The 23165-nt window shown below is 43.3% G+C and overlaps 1 protein-coding gene across 4 annotated transcripts in view; it reads left to right on the forward strand.

Annotated features, from left to right (window-relative positions):
* Positions 1-23165, forward strand: part of LOC102941244 (prosaposin) — a 48278-nt gene that overhangs the window by 18792 nt on the left and 6321 nt on the right. For 2 of the 4 annotated variants that reach the window (XM_043551005.1, XM_027834884.3), the window contains exons 2-10: positions 6089-6222; positions 9458-9532; positions 11116-11241; positions 14127-14321; positions 15688-15831; positions 16982-17038; positions 20641-20757; positions 22446-22544; positions 22963-23146. In XM_043551005.1, coding sequence (XP_043406940.1) covers positions 6089-6222; positions 9458-9532; positions 11116-11241; positions 14127-14321; positions 15688-15831; positions 16982-17038; positions 20641-20757; positions 22446-22544; positions 22963-23146 — 1131 coding nt within the window. The remainder of the gene's footprint in view (positions 1-6088; positions 6223-9457; positions 9533-11115; positions 11242-14126; positions 14322-15687; positions 15832-16981; positions 17039-20640; positions 20758-22445; positions 22545-22962; positions 23147-23165) is intronic. The other 2 variants (XM_043551006.1, XM_037905154.2) reach the window with 1 other exon arrangement.

A 23165-nucleotide genomic window follows, 5' to 3' on the forward strand; every position in this document is an offset into this window, starting at 1 on the left:
TGCTGAAGTCTCAGGAGAGTAAATGTTTCCCAGGAACAGGCTGGTTGCTCTACACAGAGGCATGTGTTGTGTACACAGCACAATTGATTCCCTGAGATCTTTGTGAACAGGCTCACTGACTTGTGTAGCTTTTGATCTAGTTATAGACAGTTAACTGTGTACGGTACACAACAGGGGATCTCCATAATGTCTTGGTGGAGAAATGACAGCTGTGAATTTTATGCTGAGAGCCCCTGAAAGCAAAAGGTGGAGGTCACTGAGTAAATAAGTAAACAAATAAGTAAATTTGTCACCCTATGTACTGGCTTGGCCGTCTGTCGCTGTTGTCACAATTACTAGGAACTCTGCTGGAGCCATGGTAATGGCCCACAGAGGCTCCAGGGAAAAGGTTCATTTCACAGGAGTTTTTGTTTTAAGATTTTTTTTTTCATATTTCACGCATGGGAACAACATAATTAAATCTCTTTTTCAAACTACACTGTAAACTAAAAACCACCTCTGGCCCCTTTGGTCAACTACTGCTGCATTAGACTTCACAGTAGCCTGGCATCACAAAAATGCCTATGGGCTATCACAACAGAGCCGGCTGGTGAGATTTGGTTGGGAATGTGACATGACCTTCTTAAAGGTCGGTTTACAATCATATGCTCAGTGCGTTCTGCCCCTTGCTGTCAGACAGAATTTAGCACACAGCTATACTTACTATTTATTTACTTGTAATGCGGTAGCACCTAGGGACCCAGCCAGAGATGGGGGCATCGTTGTGTTAGGCGATGCACAAACACAGAGCAAAAAGATAGTCCCTGTCCCAACGAGCTTACCAACTAAGTAAAAGATACGAGGCACTGAGTGGATACAGCCAGGCAGATGTGGGGAGCCAAGGAAAACAATGAGACATTACTAATCAGCACGATGGGCAGTGGTCTCAGCACACCGGCTGCCTTAACCATTGTCAAGTCTTTTGTAGAGATCGCAGCAAAGGAGACAGCCTGGGACTAGCTCTGACCTGAATTCCCGAATCTCTCTTTTCCTGGCAATGTGGAGAGCTGGGTTCTGCAAAGAGTACTGGAGCTACTTTCCAAATGCTCTGTTATGTCTCTGCTCTGAGTCGTCTTCTCAGTCAGTTGGTGCTGCTGTTTCAGGTGCTCGTGTTGCTGGTGCCAGTGGAATAACTAAGGAGGCAGGTTAAATGTTGCAGGCCAAATTTATCCTTCGTGGAAGCGCATCGGAGTCAGCAGAGTGAAACCAGGGATGAATTTGGCCTTATGAGGGTTACTTCCATGACCCTCTCTCTCCAAAATGGCATATGCAGTCCCTACATCAGATCAGCACAAGCAGCAGTTAGAGGAAGCGTCATCAGGCTGTAAAGAGTGAGGCCCCGCTATGTCCATTCCTGAAGACCTGGGAAGCAGTACCAATTTCACTGAGTCTTTGGGTTCAGATGCAGGGGCTGGCTGTGTGCCCAGCCTTCACTCCAGTTGCTACACAGGAGATTGGAAAACTGAGGTGGGGCAAATGACATAAACAGGCGCAGGCCTGTAATCTCTTTGCCAGCATTGCCATTGTGAAAGGAAATGATTTACTATGGAGAATGAGTCACCAAAAAAATGCCTCCCGCTGAGCAAAACACAAGGGTATGGAAAAGAGCCGGGAGGCCGTTAAAGTTCCATGCAGTAGCACGTTGCAAGGATCCTAACTAGGCCTGTGAGGTGACACCTTATTGAGGCAAAGGACCTGCTGAGTGTAGGGAGTAGAACTGATGCTTTTCCTGCTGCTGTGCAGATCAATATGGTTTTATTGTAGGCTGTGTTAGCACAGTAATAGCTTAAACTGGGAAGGTGATCTCTGGAGATCAGAGATTTTAATAAATTAGAATAGATTCTGTGGAAAGAAGCAAAAATTGCTGCAGACATTAAAATTGTGGGATTGCCCGCCCCCCCCTCCCCACTTGCCTCCTGACTTTCCACTGCCTGGGATAGTAATGCACATTGGGTGGATTTAATTAAAGCTAGATGAGGGAAGTATGTTTTCTTCACACAGAACCTTTTACGTGCTCACTGGATTGTAAACTCTGAGGGCAGGGTCTTTGTCTCCTTCCCATTCTGTACAGCACTGAGCACCCTGTCAGAGCAAATACAGTACAAGGGGTGAAATTCTGGCCCCAATGAAATCAATTCTTGGCCACTACGAAGTCAATGACAAAATTCCCATTGTCTTCAATGGGGCCGGGACTTCATGCCATGTTTTCAATTTCTGTCTTGTTTATGTGAATGTGGGTAGGACACAGAGGAATCCCTAGGGATGGTGCTAAACTGGCAGCAATTCCAATGGGGTGAACCAGTGACTGATGCCCATTATCGACATTAAACACGACTTGCTTCCCATAGTTCTCTGAACCCTGGACCTGGTTGTGTTGGCTTGTGATATCAGTTTGTTTCCTCTCAGTTTCACTCTCTAAATCTTCCTTCTGTACCTAATTTTTTGTCTTTGTCCCAACTCGCATTTAACTTTCTCACTGGGCCTAAATGAATCGGGCTATTTCTAGGCAGAAGTTAACACTTACTTTGGCTTTTAAAGTAGATTCAGCATCCAGTCTCTAAGATAGGAAGCTAACCAGCAAACATCACTGGTACTTGGGCAGACAAACTAGAGAGGGTGGAGTTGGTATAAGTATGAGACTGAAACCAGAAGTAACCAGCAGCACATTTGGTGTGACAGTCTAGGCCAGTTGAAGTCACTGGGAGTTTTGCCCTTGACTTCCGTGGGGCCAGGATTTTTAACTTGGTTCTCCACAGTCCACTTAATCTTGCTTTAGACAGCGATGCCCTCTGAACAGATTATTCAGTGATGTGCAATGGGGTATCTTGTATGTCTACCATTACCTGGACTGATCTGGGGAACAGGGACTCGTGCTACAGCTACTCTCACAGTAGATCAAGAAGACTCTCCATTAGATACCTACAAAATCTGGTACCTAAGGATTTAAGTCATTGTCCTGCACTCCTAAAATAAAGGAATAAAACAATAACTAGACTGTCATTCACTCTAGCCTGGAAGATTTATAGCTTATCATACCCTCCATTTTGGAATAAACTCACAATTCTGTTCCTCCCATTATATCTAATAAAAGCAGGAGTAGTAGTTATAATAATAATAATACCTAGCTCATCTAGAACTCACCTGTATGAATTACTGCTCTGGTCAGGGCTCAGTAATGTGTCAATAGCTCTGACCCTCTTCGCTTTCCGCAAGGAAGGTGCGGTGTGGACCAAACCCTGGTAATTGAACTCTAGCATATATTTGGGTCAAGTGGAATTTTCTTCTTGACTTGTTGTCATTGTTGTGTTTAACATGAAATTTGCTATGTGCCAGTCCCACTCTGACTTTAGCAAACCTCACTTTGTATATTCTGGACTTCCTGTTCTTCGCCAACAGCATAGGTTGAGTTGTAATATTAAAACGTGTCATGAATGTTGAGAGGGCCAAGGAAAACAAGATGTGACTAAGAGGAGGAACAAGCTAGTTGAGTAGTTTATTTGACAATTATTTATTATACCACCACTGAAGAGCCAAGAGACAGGATGGGAGGTGTCTTCTGTCCTCCATCACCTCCTCTCCTTGGAGTATGGGAGAGTCTGGGAAGCATAGTAGCAAATGTGCTTAAATTCTCCAATTGCCTGTCACTTCTGATTTTCCAGTTCCTGTTCTTTGCCTGTGGCAAAGCCTAGATCAAAGCCTATGCTACCGCCTAAGTACAGCTCATCTACCGAGCACTTCCATTGTTCTATGCACATGTTCCATACAAATAAAGTATATTACAAGAACATTTTTAAGGTTGGAAAGGCAATCACTCAAGTTAGGAATTGCCAGATTTGTGGTTGCCTACACAACCTTAGTTCTGCCCCCTTGCGTATATGCATTATAAGAGAGTCTTCATGATCATATAGTGTTTTTATCTATAGGAGCCCTGCCTAATTCAGTGCACCGGATGGACAGTCCTCAGAGAATGAGGTAGTTTAAATATTTTCTTTTGTCCTCATTCAATGAATGGCCCCATGTGTTACTTACTAGACACCATCCACATTATACACTGAATTTGTAATTATTAATTTCTTCATGGGCTTTTCTGTGGTGTTTGATTACCGTTGTCCAGGAATACTTCACAAACATTAATGGATTTATCTTCACAACACTCCTGCGAGCTAGGAGTTGTTATTCTCAATTTACAGATTGGGACCTGAGGCGCAGTGAGATTAAGGTAAAAATTTGCAAAACTGGATGCCGTGATGTCTTCCTGTGTTTGCAGAAAGTCTGAACCAAGAGCTCCGAGAAGGTGATCACCCTGAAGCTTCAAGATGACTATTTAAATGAAAAATTATTCACGGTTTCACTGCTGATCACTTATCCAAAACTTCCAGCTCACAGACTTATTCCACTGTCCTGAACTGCTTCCCACTGCATCTTGGCTGCAAAAATCTCCAACTGTTCTGTCCTCTACCTAGCTGTGAAAATCTTCTGTCTCTCCCCAACAACGTCTGCAATGCAGTTATAGATTGCCATTACAAAAATGTCTGGAGAGCATAAAGTATGCTGGATGCAATCAAATGAATAACTCAGGGACCGTGGCCTGGATCTCATTATTCATTTAATTAATTAAAAAACTCCTTTTTAAAATGAAACTTTAATAGATTTGCCAGTGTGCTGCAGCAGAGTGCGTAGGACCTAGAGATCCCACCACAGCATTTGGTACACACTTTTGGTATTTGTGTTAAAACTGGTTTGGTAATTCCTCAGCAGACTTAATGAGAGACACCCTAAAGGGGCCAATTGTTAATAAACATTCCTCACTAGCCTTTTGTGAATAACACATTAAGGTGCTAATTGTGAGTGAGAGGAGGTGGGTTTTTTTAACTAGAAGGGAAGGTAAGAAGTAAGTTTGACACATCAAAGTGCGGGTTTTCCTTAGCAGGTAGGACTCAGAGGTTAAGATTCTGCGTACAGGGGAAACCTCTTACTGCAGTAAGTGAGGCCTTTGTTCTGGTTATGTCTTCCCGAGTCTGCAGAAAGTCTGAACCAAGAGCTCTGAGAGGGGATCGCCCTGAAGCTTAAAGATGCCTATTTAAATGAAATTTTGTCACAGTTTCATTGCTGATCGCGTATGTGAAACTTCCTGCTAACATGCTTATCCAGAGTCCTGAACTGCTTCCCACAGCAAAACTTGATTTCAGGTCACCCTGAGGGAGTGGAAGTCTTGTCTGGTAGGGTTTGATTGCTAATGGGCTTTGGCTAAACCCTAAAGAGGTTAAAGAGCAGTTTCTGAAGGCAAGTGCTCAAATTTGTATCTTATACAATGGCTGAGTTTCACACGCTGCTGGTCAGATGCTATCCACGTGCAATGTGCACTTTGTCCTGAAATGAACTAGCCTGCATTGATTTAATTCTCCCCTTATGAGAATATTCTACATCGCACAGGAAAATATCAGGGAAACTTCCCTGAAGTTACTCTAGTACTAGTACTCTAGTTAGCTAGTTCAGTGCTGAAATGCATACCAGCCAGGAATGTTAGCCCTTCAATAATAGTGAAAACACTTTAATATTCTTCCTTTTCAAGGCATACTTTGCGTGAAGGAAGGCAGTGGCAGGGAATTCTGGGAGACTGAGATCTAATGGAGGAATGTTGGAACTTAAGTTTCTGGAATCCTCTTCCTAAAGTTCATCTAATTTATCTCTTTGATGCTTCCAAATTCTTTTGGGTAGACTCTTACATGGTTTTTAGCATATTAGAACCAGGGGTTTCTTGTATGCTGGAGGTATAATTTAACATAGTAATTGGAGAAGGAAACAAATCAGTGTTTGGGGTGGGGGGTTAATAGGACCTACAGAGTTATGTGGGGCAGCCTATGTAATACATGCTGAATTGGCCTATACTGCCGTCTAACACCTCAGGGTAAAATGTAATACAGATGTCTTAGAATGGAGACATATGGGCAAGGCCTCCACATGGAACAGTGTGTGGTAACTCCTCTTCAAAGGTTGAATATCCTCTTAATTATGCAGTTTGAAAATGGACACTCTCTCTCATTGGCAGCTGTGGCGAGCCCCGTCTCCTGGCAGAAAGAGTGCACAGAGGGTCCTGAGAACTGGTGTCAGGATTTGCAGACGGCTTTGAGGTGTGGGGCTGTGGAGCACTGCCAGCAGACTGTTTGGAACAAGCTTCCCGTGGTGAGTGTGTAGTCTGAATAGGCTTGTTATCTTCTGCCATAGCCCTTATATTCTCACGTGCAGCTCTCTGGAAAGTTCAGGCCTTACTTACAGGAATGAGCTGAAATCTGAATTGCACTTTTCTGTAACTGTTTGTGTCCTCCAAAAATTTTGTATCATGTCTTTCTTTGATACCAATAGGACTGCACGAGGTGAATGAACTAAAGGGAGAGAGTGACTGGCTGACTTCTCTCTCTTTCAGTCCCTTTGCCTTGCATGGTTCATACCCTTTCTATGACAGGCTGCCACCAATCTAACAGACAGCCCTATTTCTTTGAAGTTTACAGGAATGAACATGTAACTCTCACACCTATCAGAAACAATGCATAATTCCAGAGGTCACATTAGGCCACTGTAAAACTTATGCTGGAGAATTTGCAGGCCTTCTAATAAAAATAAAAAGCTTGTGAGTATGTATAGATGCCTATGCATTTTCCCAAGAGTTCCCCTGTATAGAACTTTTCTGTAGAAACTGAAGATAATTGTTGGACTAGCCTAGATCTCTCTAACTACACAATTATCACTGTGTGTACTGGAAAAACTGCAACTTGCTATGGCCAATAAAACTTATTGGCTTCTGTGCACATAATGAGTGAGGGTCTGATTCTCCGTTGCTCCATCCTTGCACTTGGGACAGGAACAGGGTGGATGGTTAAGGTGTCTTTTAAGCTACTTGTATGTCCTCCATATTGTGGGGATGTTCAGAGCACTGCTCAGTCTCTGGTGTAAGCTAGAGTTAGCCTTGGGGCTGCTCTAAGTTACTCTCTGCTTCCCATGGCCCCTTTTCTCTGCCTCCCAAAGATTATCGGAAAAGCAGTACACTCCAGTCATTCCCCCGGCCTGCACTGACATGCCCCCAAAGTTCCCCTACACTGGGGGCTGGGAACAGGGCTGGCAAAGTGTCGTTAGACCAGTTCTGTCAGTGGGGAGCCCCTGTCTGTCAGTCTCCTGACTCCTTTAAAGTCTCTTTCTGCTGCTAGAGTAGTGTCGAGAGGCGTTGGTGTAAGTGGGAATTGGGCCCTGTGTATGAAAGCCGGTTAAAGAGGAAGGGGAACACCAGCTGGCTAAGCATGGGGAAATAGGCAACAAGTGTAAAGGTCACTTTGAACTATAAAAACTGGTTTGCAAAGAGTGATGACCCTCCCACACCAGGCGTTCTCTTCCCTCAGCCTGGTGTGGGGAAAATCTGCTTTTCTATCACCTCATGACTCATCCCGACCTTGTGTTTAATTCCCTCCTTCCTCTTTCCATGCCCTATGTCACGTTGCACACCAATCAGTCAGGCCAAGAGACAATTTCTTTTTCACTTCCTTCCTAAATGGGAAATGCACTACCCCCCCCCCCCCCAAATTCTCCCATAGACGCAGTTAGCACTGGCTGGAGCCCTTACCTGGTCATTGCTAGACTTGTTAACATATTGGGCTGTATTTTGTGAAGGTGTAGGACTTTAGTAAAAGAAGTCTGATACCATTTTGGAGGGTTAGCATGCTTCTTTTGAGGTGCGCCTTCGTCCTTTGCTCTTTTTAAATAATGAGCCTTTTTGATTCAGAGTTTCTCTGTGTGTTGGGGTTTTTTGTATTAGTGCCAGAAGTGCAAGTAAGGTTGGTGTATAAAGTCTGCCGGCAGGATCCCTGTTCTGACAGATTTCACAAGGCCCATCAGAGAGGCTCCCCCTTGCAGGTGTTAGCTGGTCCCGGGAAGTTATGTGGAGAGAGGTGGTGCTGGTGTGACACCTGGGTGGGGTCTGGGAGTGGTAGGAAGCTGGGAGCATTGGGATGGCAGATGAGATGAGATCCATTCTATAAAACTTAAGTTTTCTACATCTAAAATGTCTAGTTTCAGAGTAGCTGTATCTTCAAAAAGAAAAGGAAGACTTGTGGCACCTTAGAGACTAACAAATTTATTTGAGCATAAGCTTTCATGAGCTACAGCTCACTTCATCAGATGCAAGCAAGACATTACACAAAGTAAAACTATTTCCCCATGTTTATTCTCCCCCCCACCCCCCACTGTTCCTCACATGTTCTTGTCAACTGCTGGAAATGGCCCACCTTGATTATCACTACAAAAGGTTTCCCTGCCCGCCCCCCCCCCCCCCCCCCCCCCCCCGCTCTCCTGCTGGTAATAGCTCACCTTACCTGATCACTCTTGTTACAGTGTGTATGGTAACACCCATTGTTTCATGTTCTCTGTGTATATTTTCTCTGTGTTTTCCACTGCTTGCAACCGATGAAGTGAGCTGTAGCTCACGAAAGCTTATGCTCAAATAAATTTGTTAGTCTCTAAGGTGCCACAAGCACTCCTTTTCTTTTTGCTAAAATGTCTAGGAATTCAAAGTGTTTAACGGGATAAGACTCCATCATTCTGTCTCCTGCAGTCACCTAGGACCACTCCATGCCACTTGTTTTCTGCCTTTGTTTCATGCTCCCTCTCCTAGCCCCATCACCAGGTACCTTATACCCCCTTATATTTCCCCCCTTTCAGTCTTCTGTCCCATCTCCATGAAGCTCCTGTTCCCCGCCCATACCCCATTCTGAGATCGAGAAACATGGCTCCACATGCCACCCCTCTATCTCCAGTCCCCAATCTCCCTACTCTGTGCTTCCATCTCATTACCCCACCCAATCTCCTGCCCCTTCTTATTTACCCTTTCTCCTCTCCCCATGCCCACCTCTGCCAGCAGCAGGTGAGTGTACTGTAAAGGGTTTTATATTTATAAATTTTCATGTTATATAACATTCATCTCTGTTCAAAAACCAGTTCTTGTCATTTCTTCCCCCACTGGACCCCTACTCCAAAGACCCCACTAACAGGCAAAGTAAACATGAGTTTGGAGATTGGAGGACAAAAAAGTGTTAAAAACTTTCTTGGAATAAATGATAACAGGAATTTTTGGAAGCACAGTAGCTTTAAAACTCCTTTTCTGTCCGTCCCCCCGTCCCGTCCCCCCCACATACCCACAAAACAAACCTTCCCAGAATAATTCTATCCTGGGATGAGATGGGCATGTGAGATTTCAGGGGAATGAGGTTTTTTAGAAGTTTGGGGGAACAGAGGTTGAAACTTGGGCTTATATGAAGCTAGTTTCCTCTTTCACTATATGATACAGAGACAAGAAAGGGAAAGGAAATTTTTCATTTATATACCAACATTTAGGTCCCTCTCAAGTAACTTTTTTCTCTTTTCTATCCCCCAGAAAAGCATCCCTTGCTCTATGTGTAAAATGGTGGTATCGATGGTTGGGAAGATCTTGCAGGACAATCGCACAGATGTAAGTAGCTTGAAGAACCCAGCAACCTTTTGGGCTTTGGGCACCAGATGCCTTTACAACTATAGTGGTGACCCAGGGAGGGGCAAGGAAGGGGGAGAATATCATGAGTGGCTTTTGTTATGAAAGACTGCTGAATTGGAATTAATTTGCAAACTGGACACCATTAAATATGGCTTGACTAAAGACTGGGAATGGATGTGTCATTACACAAAGGAAAACTATTTCCCCTTGTTTATTTCCACCCCCTACTGTTCCTCACATGTTCTCGTCAACTGCTGGAAATGGCCCATCTTGATTATCACTAGAAAAGGTTTTTTTTTCCTCTCCTGCTGGTAATAACTCACCTTAACTGACCACTCTCGTTATAGTGTGTATGGTAATATCCATCGTTTCATGTTCTCTGTGTATATAAAATCGTCCTACTGTATTTTCCACTGCATGCATCCGATGAAGTGAGCTGTAGCCCACGAAAGCTTATGCTCAAATAAATTTGTTAGTCTCTAAGGTGCCACAGGTACTCCTGTTCTTTCTGTTACCTGAGTTTCACAAAGGGAGGAAAAGGAAAGCAACTGTAAGATCTTCTGTCTGGTGTAAGATCAGGATGCTCACAAAACCTGAGACTGACTTGGGGGTTGGAAGTAGATTAACACTATTATTACCTACCTGCTAGTCAGGAATTTCCATGCAGACGTTGGTCGAGAGTGTCATGTACGTTAAGGCCCTTTTACACTGTGCTGTCTCTGGCAGTGTAAATGGTTACACTGCAGTGCAAAGGTGCCTAAAAAGGGAATTGGTGTAAGTGAGAATCATGGATACGGGGAGGGGTTGGGCTTCAGCATCTCTAGCAAAGGGGGTCTCTTTCCCTGCCTCTCCCATGGGGAGATTCAGAGCTCCTACTTACTTCTGATATGCCACTGACCCGCTGTAAAACACTGTCATTTGAATGTTTTTGTGCTTTCCTCCCTTACCCTCTTGGGTAGGAAAGTGGGTTACCATGCAGTCTCTGAAGAAGCTGCAAAGATCTGGTGTGTGATATGGCAAGGGGATTCTGGAGCAGCTATGCATCTCTCTCCCCCCTTTCCCTTTGATGCAAGTGCCATTCCATCTGGTCAGCAGTCCATCCACGTAGTCAGGTTTTTTTAGCCTCCTTTCTTATCTCTATTTGGAATTTGGGTGTCTATGAAACAGAGAGAACAGATAGTGGATCTCCTGGATTGTATTTTATAAGCTAGAGAGCTTACTTCTTATGAAGCCTTTAAACCTATAGGAATTCTTTCTCACAGTGACAGGTCTTGCAAGAAATCTTTCTCTTACCACAATGTAGTAGGTGCCAGCACTGGCATTCTTTCATCCCCCAGAAGATCTGGGATTGGCTGTTTTTAAATTTGGGACTGGAGAAATAAACATATTTCATTCATCCATACTCCAGTTCTGCTGAAAGTCTGTCTTCCCCCACTGTGGAGCTTAAGAATTTGCCCAGATTTTCCATAGTCTCTCTTAAGAATGTGAAGAACTTACACATCTTTTTGTCATGGTGTATGTGAACACAACCCATAACACTCCCCTCTTCTCTTGTCTCCTAGGAAAGGATCCGTGCTTTCTTGGATAAGTCATGCCAGCACCTTCCTTTCCAGGACTGGTCAGTCAAATGCAAGAAGATGGTGGACACTGGCATGATAATGATCGTAGAGCTGAGCAAACAAGTATTGGTAATTGTTTGGGGGAAAAACAATGATACAGATTTATGATGTAAAACTACTAGTTAAGTTACAACAAGTTAAAGAAGTATGGGCTGGATGAATGGACTATAAGGTGGATAGATAGTTGGCTAGATTGTCGGGCTCAACAGGTAGTGATCAATGGCTCCATGTCTAGCTGGTAGCCGGTATCAAGTGGAGTGCCCCAAGGGTCGGTCCTCGGGCCGGTTTTGTTCAATATCTTCATAAATGATCTGGAGGATGGTGTGGATTGCACCCTCAGCAAGTTTGCAGATGACACTAAACTGGGAGGAGAGGTAGATACGCTGGAGGGTAAGGATAGGATACAGAGGGCCCTAGACAAATTGGAGGATTGGGCCAAAAGAAATCTGATGAGGTTCAACAAGGACAAGTGCAGAGTCCTGCACTTAGGAAGGAAGAATCCCATGCACCGCTACAGACTAGGGACCGAATGGCTCGGCAGCAGTTCTGCAGAAAAGGACCTAGGGGTTACAGTGGACGAGAAGCTGGATATGAGTCAGCAGTGTGCCCTTGTTGCCAAAAAGGTCAATGGCATTTTGAGCAGTATAACTAGGAACATTTCCAGCAGATCGAGGGACATGATCATTCCCCTCTATTCGGCATTGGTGAGGCCTCATCTGGAGTACTGTATCCAGTTTTGGGCCCCACACTACAAGAAGGATGTGGAAAAATTGGAAAGCATCCAGCAGAGGGCAACAACAATGATTAGGGGGCTGGAGCACATGATTTATGAGGAGAGGCTGAGGGAACTGGGATTATTTAGTCTGCAGACGAGAAGAATGAGGGGGGATGAAAGGGGGTTCCAGAGAGGATGGAGCTAGGCTGTTCTCGGTGGTAGCGGATGACAGAACAAGGAGTAATGGTCTCAAGTTACAGTGGGGGAGGTTTAGGTTGGATATTAGGAAAAACTTTTTCACTAGGAGGGTGGTGAAGCACTGGAATGGATTACCTAGAGAAGTGGTGGAATCTCCTTCCTTAGAGGTTTTTAAGGTCAGGCTTGACAAAGCCCTGGCTGGGATGATTTAATCAGGGATTGGTCCTGCTTTGAGCAGGGGGTTGGACTAGATGACCTCCTGAGGTCCCTTCCAACCCTGATATTCTATTCTAGGTTGACTTTCTGCATTTTTTGTCCCTTTTCGGACAATAATAATGTATAATACGGTAATAGGCTTTTGAAAGAGCGTATAAGCAGATTCCAGACCAATACATTAATTTCTGTAATAAAAAACCAAAATCTTTAGATAGCTGATAAACAAATTCTTCATTTACCTGCCAAGATTTGAATTCAGGGCGCTATTTGACCTGCAGCAATTGATGACACCATTAAAACCAAAATTATTTAAGGAATGGAGCCTTAAAACAAAATAATTTCTGCTTTTTTTTAACACTAGAAATATGAGGAGTGTGAAAGCCTTCTCTGATTTTTGCAGGAAGACATGTTGGAGGTCTCAGGAATGTAGATGCAGGACCAGCTCTAGGCACCAGCAAAGCAAGCACATGCTTGGGGTGCACAATTCCAGGGGCGGCATTCCAGCCACCTTTTTTTATTTTATTTTATTTTATTTTATTTTTTATTTTTTTGCTTGGGCAGTTGCGCACTCAGAGCTTGGGACGGCAAAAATCCTAGAGCCGGCCCTGTGTAGATGTAGAACTCTCTTGGACCTTAGCTGGAGGGTAGGGGGGTTTTGAGTTTTCCAAACTTCCTTCTCAAAGGGCTTCTCAGTCATTTAAGTTTTTTAACACTCTGAAGAAACTCCCCCTCTCAGTTAGTCAGGTTTCATGTCCTCGTTACTTCTGATATCACTATGTTCTCCAGCTACCATGGAGACTTCCAGGGTAGACCATACCAGTATTTCTAATATTAAAAAACAAACTTCCCAGGCCTCTTCATACGTTATAATGAAGCAAAAAGGGGCACAAATGCCTCCTTTCCCTCCTTGCAGGTTCCCTTTATGTGTTAGTGAGGTCACTTACCATTAGAGCTGGTCAAAAAGTTTTGTGATGAAAAATGACCTTTCGTAGGAAATGGATATTTCTGATTCCTTCAAAATCCTTCATTTTTTTTTCTCCAGTGAAACAAAAATGTTTGTTTAGTTTAATTTCAATTTGAAAATTTTCTTTTTTTATTTCCCAGCCTGCCCCGCCCCAAAAAACCCAAAACAAAAACCCCAGAAACAAAAAAATTCAACATGAAACATAATTAAGATTTTCATTTTGTTTAGTTAAACAAAAAGCCACTAGAACGTTTAGTAAAGTTTCAGTTGAAATCAATTTTTTGGTTCAAAAATTTCCATAGAAAATACTTGCCATTTTTCTACCAGCCCACTGCAAGAGCAACACAGAGACCAGATATCCTGACTCAGGGTCTAGTGATAAGTCTTTAACTTAATTTTCCCTCTGTCTCCAATGTTTGTTTCTGCACAGCAATTTGATGCTTGCACCAGCCTTCTCCCATTGTATGGTGTTTAAAATTTCATTTCCGTTCATCTTTAAAGCACTTAGCTTGGCTGGCTGCATCTCTTCTAGTTGTCACTTTTTATACAGAAGAAAGCTAGAGGGTTGTATGGGACTGCACCAGCACTACAATGGAATAATGAAACAGGTTCCAGTGTACAAAAGTGGGGCTGGGGGAGGAGGATTGCCAGGGGAAAATAAACCTTTCCATTCTGTAAACAATTTCCTTGCTGGGTATCTTAGCAACAGTTGCTTTGTTCACTTCGCTGCTCTGAGGGCACTAAGTAGCTGGGACGGGTGCTGCTGTTTATTTGTATCTATCTCCTCCCCCAAGGTGTAACTTTGATTAGGACTGAGGATGTCAACAGAGCGATGACTTGGCCTTCCTTTGTTCTTTTTAGTCCAACCCTGACGTGGTATGCCGTGCCATCACCTTGTGCAAATTCATGGAGACTCATGAGGATGCTCTGAAGATTCAGAAGCCAGTGCAGTCCAATGAGATACCTGTGATGGACTTCCCTGAAATGATGTCTCCCTTCCTTGCTAATGTCCCTCTTCTCCTTTACCCCCAGGACAAATCCCAGCAAGAGAGCTTGGTGAGGATGCAATATGGGCAGATTACCTTCCTCAGTTAATCAGCTGCACACAAAGGAAGCATGCTGTGTTCTGTTCTGTTTCAGTGTCACAATGCTTCTCAATAACACATACCAAACTGATTACACTTGGGAGCACAAACACATGGCTTTAGAATGCAGGACAGCAGGAAGCCCACTCAGGTTTCAAGTTGCCAATTGGACTTCAGAAATATATTGGGCCAGTTCCTGAGCTGCTGTACATTGGCATAGTCTCACTGAAGGCAATGGAGCCACACCGACTGACGTTGGCTGAAATACTGTTCCAGTTTCCATTTAGAATGAACAGCAGCCCTTTGAATTAATGGGGTCTCTTCCCTTCCCTTTGTGGTGACCAGCGGTAGAGTATGGTAAACACACTTTAAAATGCATGTTAGTGGGTATTTAAAAATAAATAAAATCAACAACTAAGGTGGTGTCAATAATAGAGAAAATTAACATTGTTGGTCATACAATAATTTGAATTGTTTCTGAATTTTTCATCACATGTAAACGACAAGAATGATCTAAGAGTCTAGTAGAGGTAAGTGAGCAGCAGTGGCAAACAACCAGTATTAAGACCTTGGCAATAAAATTCAAAGTGTCGTGTGTATGAGCGGATTACATCATTAAGTGAAACAGCTTTATATTTGGGAGAGTAATGTTCCCTGGAGGGGGGATTGTCATTTACTATATGTTTATGCAGGGCCTAGCACAATAGTTGGTCTCTATCGTGGCAGCACGTATCAATGTTAAACAGTAACCATGTACAGATTAGCAAGTAACAAGGGACAGTTTGATTAGATATGGGACCATTCCTGGCTTACGCTAATGTGTTTTTATTCTTTCTCCTCCACTGCTAGAACTTGTACCCTGCTTTCTGTCTCTGACTTTTATTCCCTCCCAGTGTACAATTACACAGTACCTTTTACTAGCTCTTTTGTGTTGCACATACCTCTGTTTTTTTAGCGACGGGAGCGCGGCTCCCAGCAATAAAGCGCTGTCTATGCTGGCGCTTTTCATTTGTCACTCGGGGGTGTTTTTTTTCACACCCCTGAACCACTAAAGTTTTAGCGCTGAAAGTGGCAGTGTAGACACAGCCTTAATGCTCTGACAGGGCCTCTCTCTGTTCCCTGGACAAATGACTTAACCTCTCTGCCTGACTTTCTTCACTTGTCAAATGGGATAATACCTGCCTCCTTGTAGTGCTGTGAAGATTAGCTACGTTAGAAAGGGTGTTGACGACAGAACTGCTGTGACTGCTTCCTCTGTTAGTAGTGAGGACATAGCAGCACCACCTAGTGTATGGCCATGTATTTTAATTTTTGGCTCTCCCCTTATCTTTCATCAGGAGGGAGGACACTTGTGTGGAGACTGTGTTCAGCTGGTTGCTGACATTCAGGAAAAAGTGAGAACCGGGCCTTTCTTCACTGAGTCCTTAGTTGCTACCGCCAAGCAGCTGTGTGAAAACCTGGGACCTAACATGGCTGATGGGGTAACAGAATTTTGATTTAACTAAGATAATTGAACTGCCTCCAGTGGTGGCCAGGGTGGTTCAGGGTACTGAACCGTTGTTTGCTTGGTAGAGGCCGTAAGTGCTCTGCTGTGGAATCTTTCTTCACAGTCTGCATCCATTCGCTTCCTGCTCTTCCCTGTGGACAGAATGTTTGTGGCTGGATTTGTCCTTAATGAAAATGCTGAACAGTGTTCCTGATGAAACGTCTGTAAGGCCTCTGTCCTCTCCTCCTTCAAATTCTTCCTCCGCCCACTTCTGCCAAGATCCTGACAAGAAGTTTACCAATTAACATTAGCTAGGCTGAAGACGAACTGGGGAGAGACAAAAATTATTGGTTTTAAAGAAATTGTGGATACACTAACTGTGTGTTATCCCTCTGCACTGTCCTGCCTACTTGCTTATGTTCATAGATTGGGGCTCTCTGGGGTAGAGGCTGTGTCTTTGTGGGTGAGGACAGTGCCTTGCACAAGGTGCTACTGAAATACAAATAAATAATAATGCTGTTGAGAGTGTAGGTAACATGATACCATTTTATTTACTGAGCCAACTTATCAAACACAAGGCTTTGGGTTCTAAATGGTTAAGACTGGGCTCTTCAAAGGCATCTGGGGGAGCTAGTGCCCAACTCCTTTGGTCCTTGGTAAGAGGTCAACACTGTCAGTTTTGGTCACCTGACTCCCATAGGCTCTTAGAGGTCTTAATTTCCTCTTCCTTCTCTCTCCCCACTCCTAAAATATCATAATTTCTGTACATGGAAAGCATCCAAAATGCTGGATACCTTTTAGAGGGGAGTGGCAATTAATTCCAGAGCAAGGTGAGGTAACGCTAGGGATTCTTTAAAAAGCTAGGCCCAAAAATGCAACATTATATGCAGAAGTCCAGCACTTCATTTCTGATTCCTCCCCCCCGGTGACCATGTGTCTTCCACACTGCACACTTCTGATAAGGTTTGAAAGGTAACACATAGAATAATTCAAAAAAAGTGCATTGAGGTCATGCTAACATCTGTGGGAACCATTGCTTTGAATTTTCCGACACTGGTGTAATCACCTTCCTAATGTGGCATTAACAGTGATGTGTGGCAAAAATGATTTGTTGGTATTTACTGGGATGTTTGTCTCTCCCACAGTGCAAGAGCTATGTTTTTGAATATTCAGAGTTTGCCATCCAGTTTATGAAGCACATGGTAAGCTGAATATGATGTTAAATACATCTTCTTTCGATCTTTTCTATTCTTGGTGCTGGTCCTTCATCAGAGCTCGTTCGGGAAAAAGTTACCTTATTACCTTTAAGCCTTCAGAATGAACCTTGAGGAAACCTAAGGCAGTGTGAAAACTACATGGTTAATGTCCTACGGATCCTTTTAGGCCATGCAGGAATGATAGTGAATTTTGGAAAGAATAACAGCTGAAAGTTTTTTATTTAGGCTTTTTTAAAAAAAAGTCTAGTTTTGCCATGGTCTCAATTCTAGGTAGCTCTGTCACTCTGGGTGTAGAAGGCCCTGTCAGAGTTCCATCTGGTGTGGCTCTTAAATTTTCCCACTCTGTAAGAAATCTACAGATTTCTTCTTCTATATTTTACACACTTTCAGCTCTCTAGACAAACAGAGTTTCACACATGTACCTGAGTAAGTCCCTCCCAATGGAACAAATGAAAAATGGAGCTGCTGTGGCACATCCCCAAAAATACTTCACAGCTGTGAAGGCTTTGAGACAGCTGAAATTTGTATGTGGGTGGTGTGGGTTGGATTGAAAGCTATGGAGAAAAGAAGAGAAACATGTCCATGGCAGTGATGGTGAGGCCCTGCCGTCTGCTGCAAGATGAAAATCATTGTTCAAAGTAGCACTTTGCACTTACACAGCACTTTTCATCCAAGGTCTCAAAGCGCTCCAGAAAGGTGGCTAAGCATTATTATACCCATTGTAGACTTGGGGAAACTGAGGCACGGTGGTTGACTTGCCCAGTGTCACTTTGAATCAGTGGGGAACAAAATCCCACTTTGACTTTCATTCCAGCTCTAACTGCTAGACAGCAATGCTGCCTTTAAAGTAAAGAATCTTATTTTTTTTTTAAAGAATAATCCAGATTTTAAATTTACTTGAACATAACCCTTTTCAAATTCGAAGGGATGTTATGAGGTCCTGTTTGGGATTTGTTCTTTCAGTGCCATTTGGGGATGTGGAAACATTATTTTATATAGTAACAAGAACATTCAAATATTTATATATTTGGTCTAATTAAATGTGGGTTGTAGCTAGTACTTGGGGGTAATATTTTAAGGTGAGGAAAAGAACACACGGAAAATTTTGGGTTTGCCCTTGGCAGTGCTCAACTTCTGTCCTGAGTTAGTCTGACTGAGGGATGTCCCTGTTTTAATCACATGAAAATTGGCTGTTAGCATGTTGGGCACTAATCTGGAATGGACAATGCCAATGAAACCATTGCTTTATGTTTCTAATAAAGATGACTGGGATCCAGGTGGACTGGTGGTGAGGGGGTGTCTTCCTTAGCAGGTTCCCATTTTATTTGTGGAATTTCTGTAGATATTATGACTGCTTGATTGGTTTCTTCTGAATTCTAATTGTTGTTTCATCTTTTCTTTCAACAACCCTGCTTCTTCACCAGCAGAACAATAAGTTATTTATTAAACTTGCTGGCGGTGGTGCATTTCTTTTGCTTTTCATCTAAAAGATTCATAGAAATGTAGGATTGGAAGGGACCTGGAGAGGTCATGAAGTGCAGCCCCCTGTGCTGAGGCAGGACCAAATAAACCTAGACCATCCCTGACAGGGGTTTGTCCAACCTATTCTAAAAACCTCCAATGAGGGGGAGTCCACAACCCCCCTATTCCAGAGCTTAACTACCCCTTATAGTTAGAAAACTTTTCCTAATATCTAACCTAAATTGCTCTTGCTGCAAAATAAGCCCATTATTTCTTGTCCTACCTTCAGCGGACATGGAGAACAATTGATCCCCATCCTGTTTATAACACCTCTCAACATATTTGAAGACTTATCAGGTCCCCCACCATCTTCTTTTCTCAACACTAAACATACCCAGTTTTTTAACCTTTCCTCATGGGTCAGGTTTTCTAAACCTTTTATCAGTTTTATTGCTGTCCTCTGGACTCTCACCAACTTGTCCACATCTTTCTGAAAGTGTGCCACCAAGGATAGGACACAGTACTCCAAATGAGGCCTCAGCAGTGCTGAGTAGAGGAGGACAGTTACCTCCTGTGTCTTACATAGAACATTCCTGTTAATACACCCCAGAATGATATTACCTTTTTTCGCAACTGCATCACATTGTTGACTCATACTCAATTTATGACCCACTATTAAACCCTAGATCCTCTCCAGCAGTACGACCACCTAGCCAGTTATTCCCCATTTTGTAGTTGTGCATTTGATTTTTCCTTCCTAAGTGTAGTTCAACTCTTGCTAATTAGTTGTAGGTGTGGTGTGGCTTGCAGTCAGCTTTGACAGATACAAGGGATGTTTGGAGGGTTAGGGAGAGATCTCCTATGAGTAGATCTTGGTTCCTGCTCCCAGCGTCTGCTCCTAGCTCAGATGTCAGTTAAGATTTCAACCTAATGGTGAGGAGGGAGCTGGGAAGCAGGTATGAAGGCCTTCCTATGATAAAGGTGCCAGCAGGGAGATTACCCTATCAGTTCCTTGCTTTAACTCTGAAGTCAAGAAGGGCCTAAACTATATCTGATTGAAATTTTCCAACTCTCTCTCTCTCTCTTTTTTTTTTTTTGGATGAAAAGTGCTGTTTTCCTGAAACTGAAATGTTTTGCAAATACAGTTCTACTTTGACTTTTCAGTGAAAAATATTTGAAATGAAACATGATTTTTTGTTTGGTTTGGAGTTGACATTTTTGTTTTATTTTCATGTTTGAAAGCTCTGACCAGCTCTCCGCTAGGGTAACTTTTATGGGTCAGAGCACTAAAATGGGTAGCATGAGAATCTGAATTGGGAATTAAAAATGGGGCCTTCAGGTTCCAGCTTTCCTAGTACCTTTCTGTTTTATAACTAGTCATTTCCTGGGAGACCTTGGGCTTGTTCTGCTCTCACTTACAATGATTAAATGAGGAATAACTCCATGGAAATTAATGGGGTTACACTAGGGTAAAACCAGGGTGAGATTAGCATTATGCATCCTGTGTCTGTCATGGTGCAGCGTGAGATCATGTTGCAGGGACATGGTGCGGCTGTTGCAGAATTAATTCTTGAAATGCTTATCCCAGTGTGTGACCCAGGGAAAGACAGTGTCTGGCCATGTAGTCAGAAATTTGGTTACATCTTGGAGGCATTGCTTCTCTCTATGCACAGTCTATGGAGTCTGGGTAACTTGTCTATTTATCTGAGGTTGCACAAGCTTCTCTATGTCAAGGATGTCTTATACTTTGAGAAATAAGGTATTAATTGGGAGGATGCAGCAGGGATTACACAGCTCTGCTGGTGCACTCGTGTGGGGTACTGAAAACAAGACATTTTACAAAGCTGCACATAGTACCTAAGAGCTAGCCTTAAATCCAGACTATCTACAGATCCAGTGTCATCTTGACAGTATATTACAAAGGAAATCTGATCAGACCGCTGGCCTGGTAACCTACCTTCAACCACCCAATTCCTCCAAGAATGTATAGAAACTACAGTTGCCAGGTGTATTGAAACCTTTATAACACTGGTTTGGGTTGTCTCCTCCCTCTTTAGGGAATTCTTCATAGAGCGGATATAACCGCATAGAGCTTGTCCTTACTTGATTTGTGTATCTCTCTCCAGCACCCGAAGGATATTTGTGGCAGAGTTGGATTCTGTCCTTCCCTGAAATCTGTGCCCCTCCAGTCTCTGGGTCCAGCTAAAGTGATGCATATGTCCAATATGAAGAAGCCTGTGGAGGTAAAATGAGTCTTTCAGCACCCTCTGTTGTTTTGCTGAAGAAAGAGCAAGGCTTTCATATTACCCACATGAGCTGGAGCAGGGGTTCTCAAGCTGGGGGGGTCCTGACCCCTCAGGAGGTCGTGAGGTTATTATGTGGGGGCTCGCAATCTGTCAGCCTCCACCCCCAAATCCTGCTTTAACTCCAGCATTTGTAGTAGTGTTAAATATAAAAAACGTTTGCGGTGTGAAAGGGGTCACCAATACAAAAAATTGAGAACCACTGAGCTGGAGGAAGGGTCAAAGTCAGGCAATAAATACAGACTTCCTTGTGTACTGAACAGCCTGAATCTCTGGTATAAAGTACCGATCTCACTATTCTGGGGTTAGATTGTGAAACGGCTTCCCTTCGTAGAGGTGGTATGAAATGCAGTACAGAACTAGGGCCTGGTCAGGATTAGCACTGATCAAAACTTTCAAATTTTACAAATTTTGATCTTTGATTTGTTTTGCCAAAATGTTTTCACTTAACCCCTCCCCCACCCCTCCTTCCCCAGCTCTAGTCAGGACATCGCTTTCAGTTGCTTCAAACGTTATCTGTGATACACAATTCTATCTCCTCATCAGAGGAACTAGCCCTTAGTGAGGGCTAATCTCTTGTACGGTTGAAGTTTAGTCTGAGTTTTCAGTTGTCAGAATCCCAAAAGCGCCTTTTTTGAAATGTACAGTGTTCACATGCACATAACTCAGTCAGATCAGCTTATATTTTAGAATAATAGAAAAATAGGGCTGGAAGGAACCTTGAGAAGTCCTCTGGCCCAGCCCCCTGCAATGAGGCATGGCCAAGTAACCTAAACCATCCCTGACATCCCAATGACGGGGATTCCATAACCTCCCTTGGAAGACTCTTCCAGTACTTAACTATCCTTAGAGCTAGAAAGTTTTCCCTAATATCTAACCTAAATCTCCCTTGAAGATTAAGGCCATTACTTCTTGTTCTACCCTCAGTCAACATGGAGAACAATTGATCACAGTTCTCTTTGTAACAGCCCTTAACATAATTGAAGATTGTTATCACGTCTCCTGAGCCTTCTCTTCTCTAGATTAAAAGTTCCCAGTTTTTTTAACCTTTCCTCATTGACCAGGTTTTCTAAAGCTTTTATCATTTTTGTTACTGTCCTCTGGACTCTCGCCTATTTGTCCACATCTTTCCTGAACTGTGGGGCCCAAAACTGGACACAGTACTCCCCCTGAGACCTCACTAGAGCTGAGTAGAGTAGGACAATTACCTCCCATGTCTTAGAGATGACACTCCTGTTAACACACCCCAGTATGCTATTAGCCTTTTTCACAGCTGCATCACATTGTTGAATCATATTCAGTTTGTGATCAACTGTCATCCCCGATCTGTTTCAGCTGTACCGCCTACCCAGTTGTTTCCCACTTTGTAGTTGTACATTTGATTTTTCCCTCCTACATGTAGTACTTTGCACTTGTCTGTATTGAATTTCATCCCATTGATGCAAGACCAGTTCTCCAATTTATCTTTTGAGAGATTTCAGTGCAAAAGCAGTGTCTTTCAGATCACTGGGGAAAACGCCACATGGACTTTAATAGGGATGAAAGCAATAGGGTTCTCTAGAAACGACTGTATCCCCTACCCCATGTGATTATTGTTTTACATGAACTTTCTGTTGTGCTGTAATAAGCAGGAAAACCTGGGACCAGAAAATAAAACTCCCCTGTGCGGTATATGTGAGATTGCAGTAAAGGCAGCAGAGAGCCTGCTGAGCAACAACATGACCGAGGTATGTGGCCTTTTGTTCAGTGATGCAGAACTTGCAGAGGCTAATTATGGGTGCAGCTCCCAGCTTAGAGTATGTCCTGCTGCTGCTATGGGGGTGTAAGAAAGCTGGTATGTAGCCCTGGCAATAGCCCTAGCTGTGTCCTGTATTCTCATTTCCGTCGCTTAGGGGTTTTTAGGAGGAGGGGGAATTCTGTGAAAGGCTAAATGCTCCTTGCAAGCTCCTCCCAAGGCTTGGTGCAGGAGAGGCCTTGGCTTAGACACTTTTTAGGCTTAGTGGGTGAATCAACACAGTAAAACTTTTGTCTGCACCAGACGGAAGAATTGCACAGAAGATTGAGATCTATCTGCCCCCTACAGAGGTACTATAGAGGATAGATTTATTCTCTCTTCTCCTGACACCTGCTGCTTTTGTGTTCCAGAAGCAAATAGTCCAAGAAATGGAGAAGGTCTGCTACATGCTACCTCATGGTGTCTTAGGGCAGTGTAAGGACTTTGTGGACTCCTATGGCAAGGCTGTCGTCGTCATGTTGTTGGAAGCGACTAATCCCGAAGTTGTATGCATCATGCTGAAATGCTGCCCCAAGAGTAGCCCTTCATACATTGGTAAACACTGGGTGACCAG

This window comes from Chelonia mydas, chromosome 7, assembly GCF_015237465.2.
Source record: "Chelonia mydas isolate rCheMyd1 chromosome 7, rCheMyd1.pri.v2, whole genome shotgun sequence".
In the NCBI taxonomy this organism is placed as follows: Eukaryota; Metazoa; Chordata; order Testudines; family Cheloniidae; genus Chelonia; species Chelonia mydas.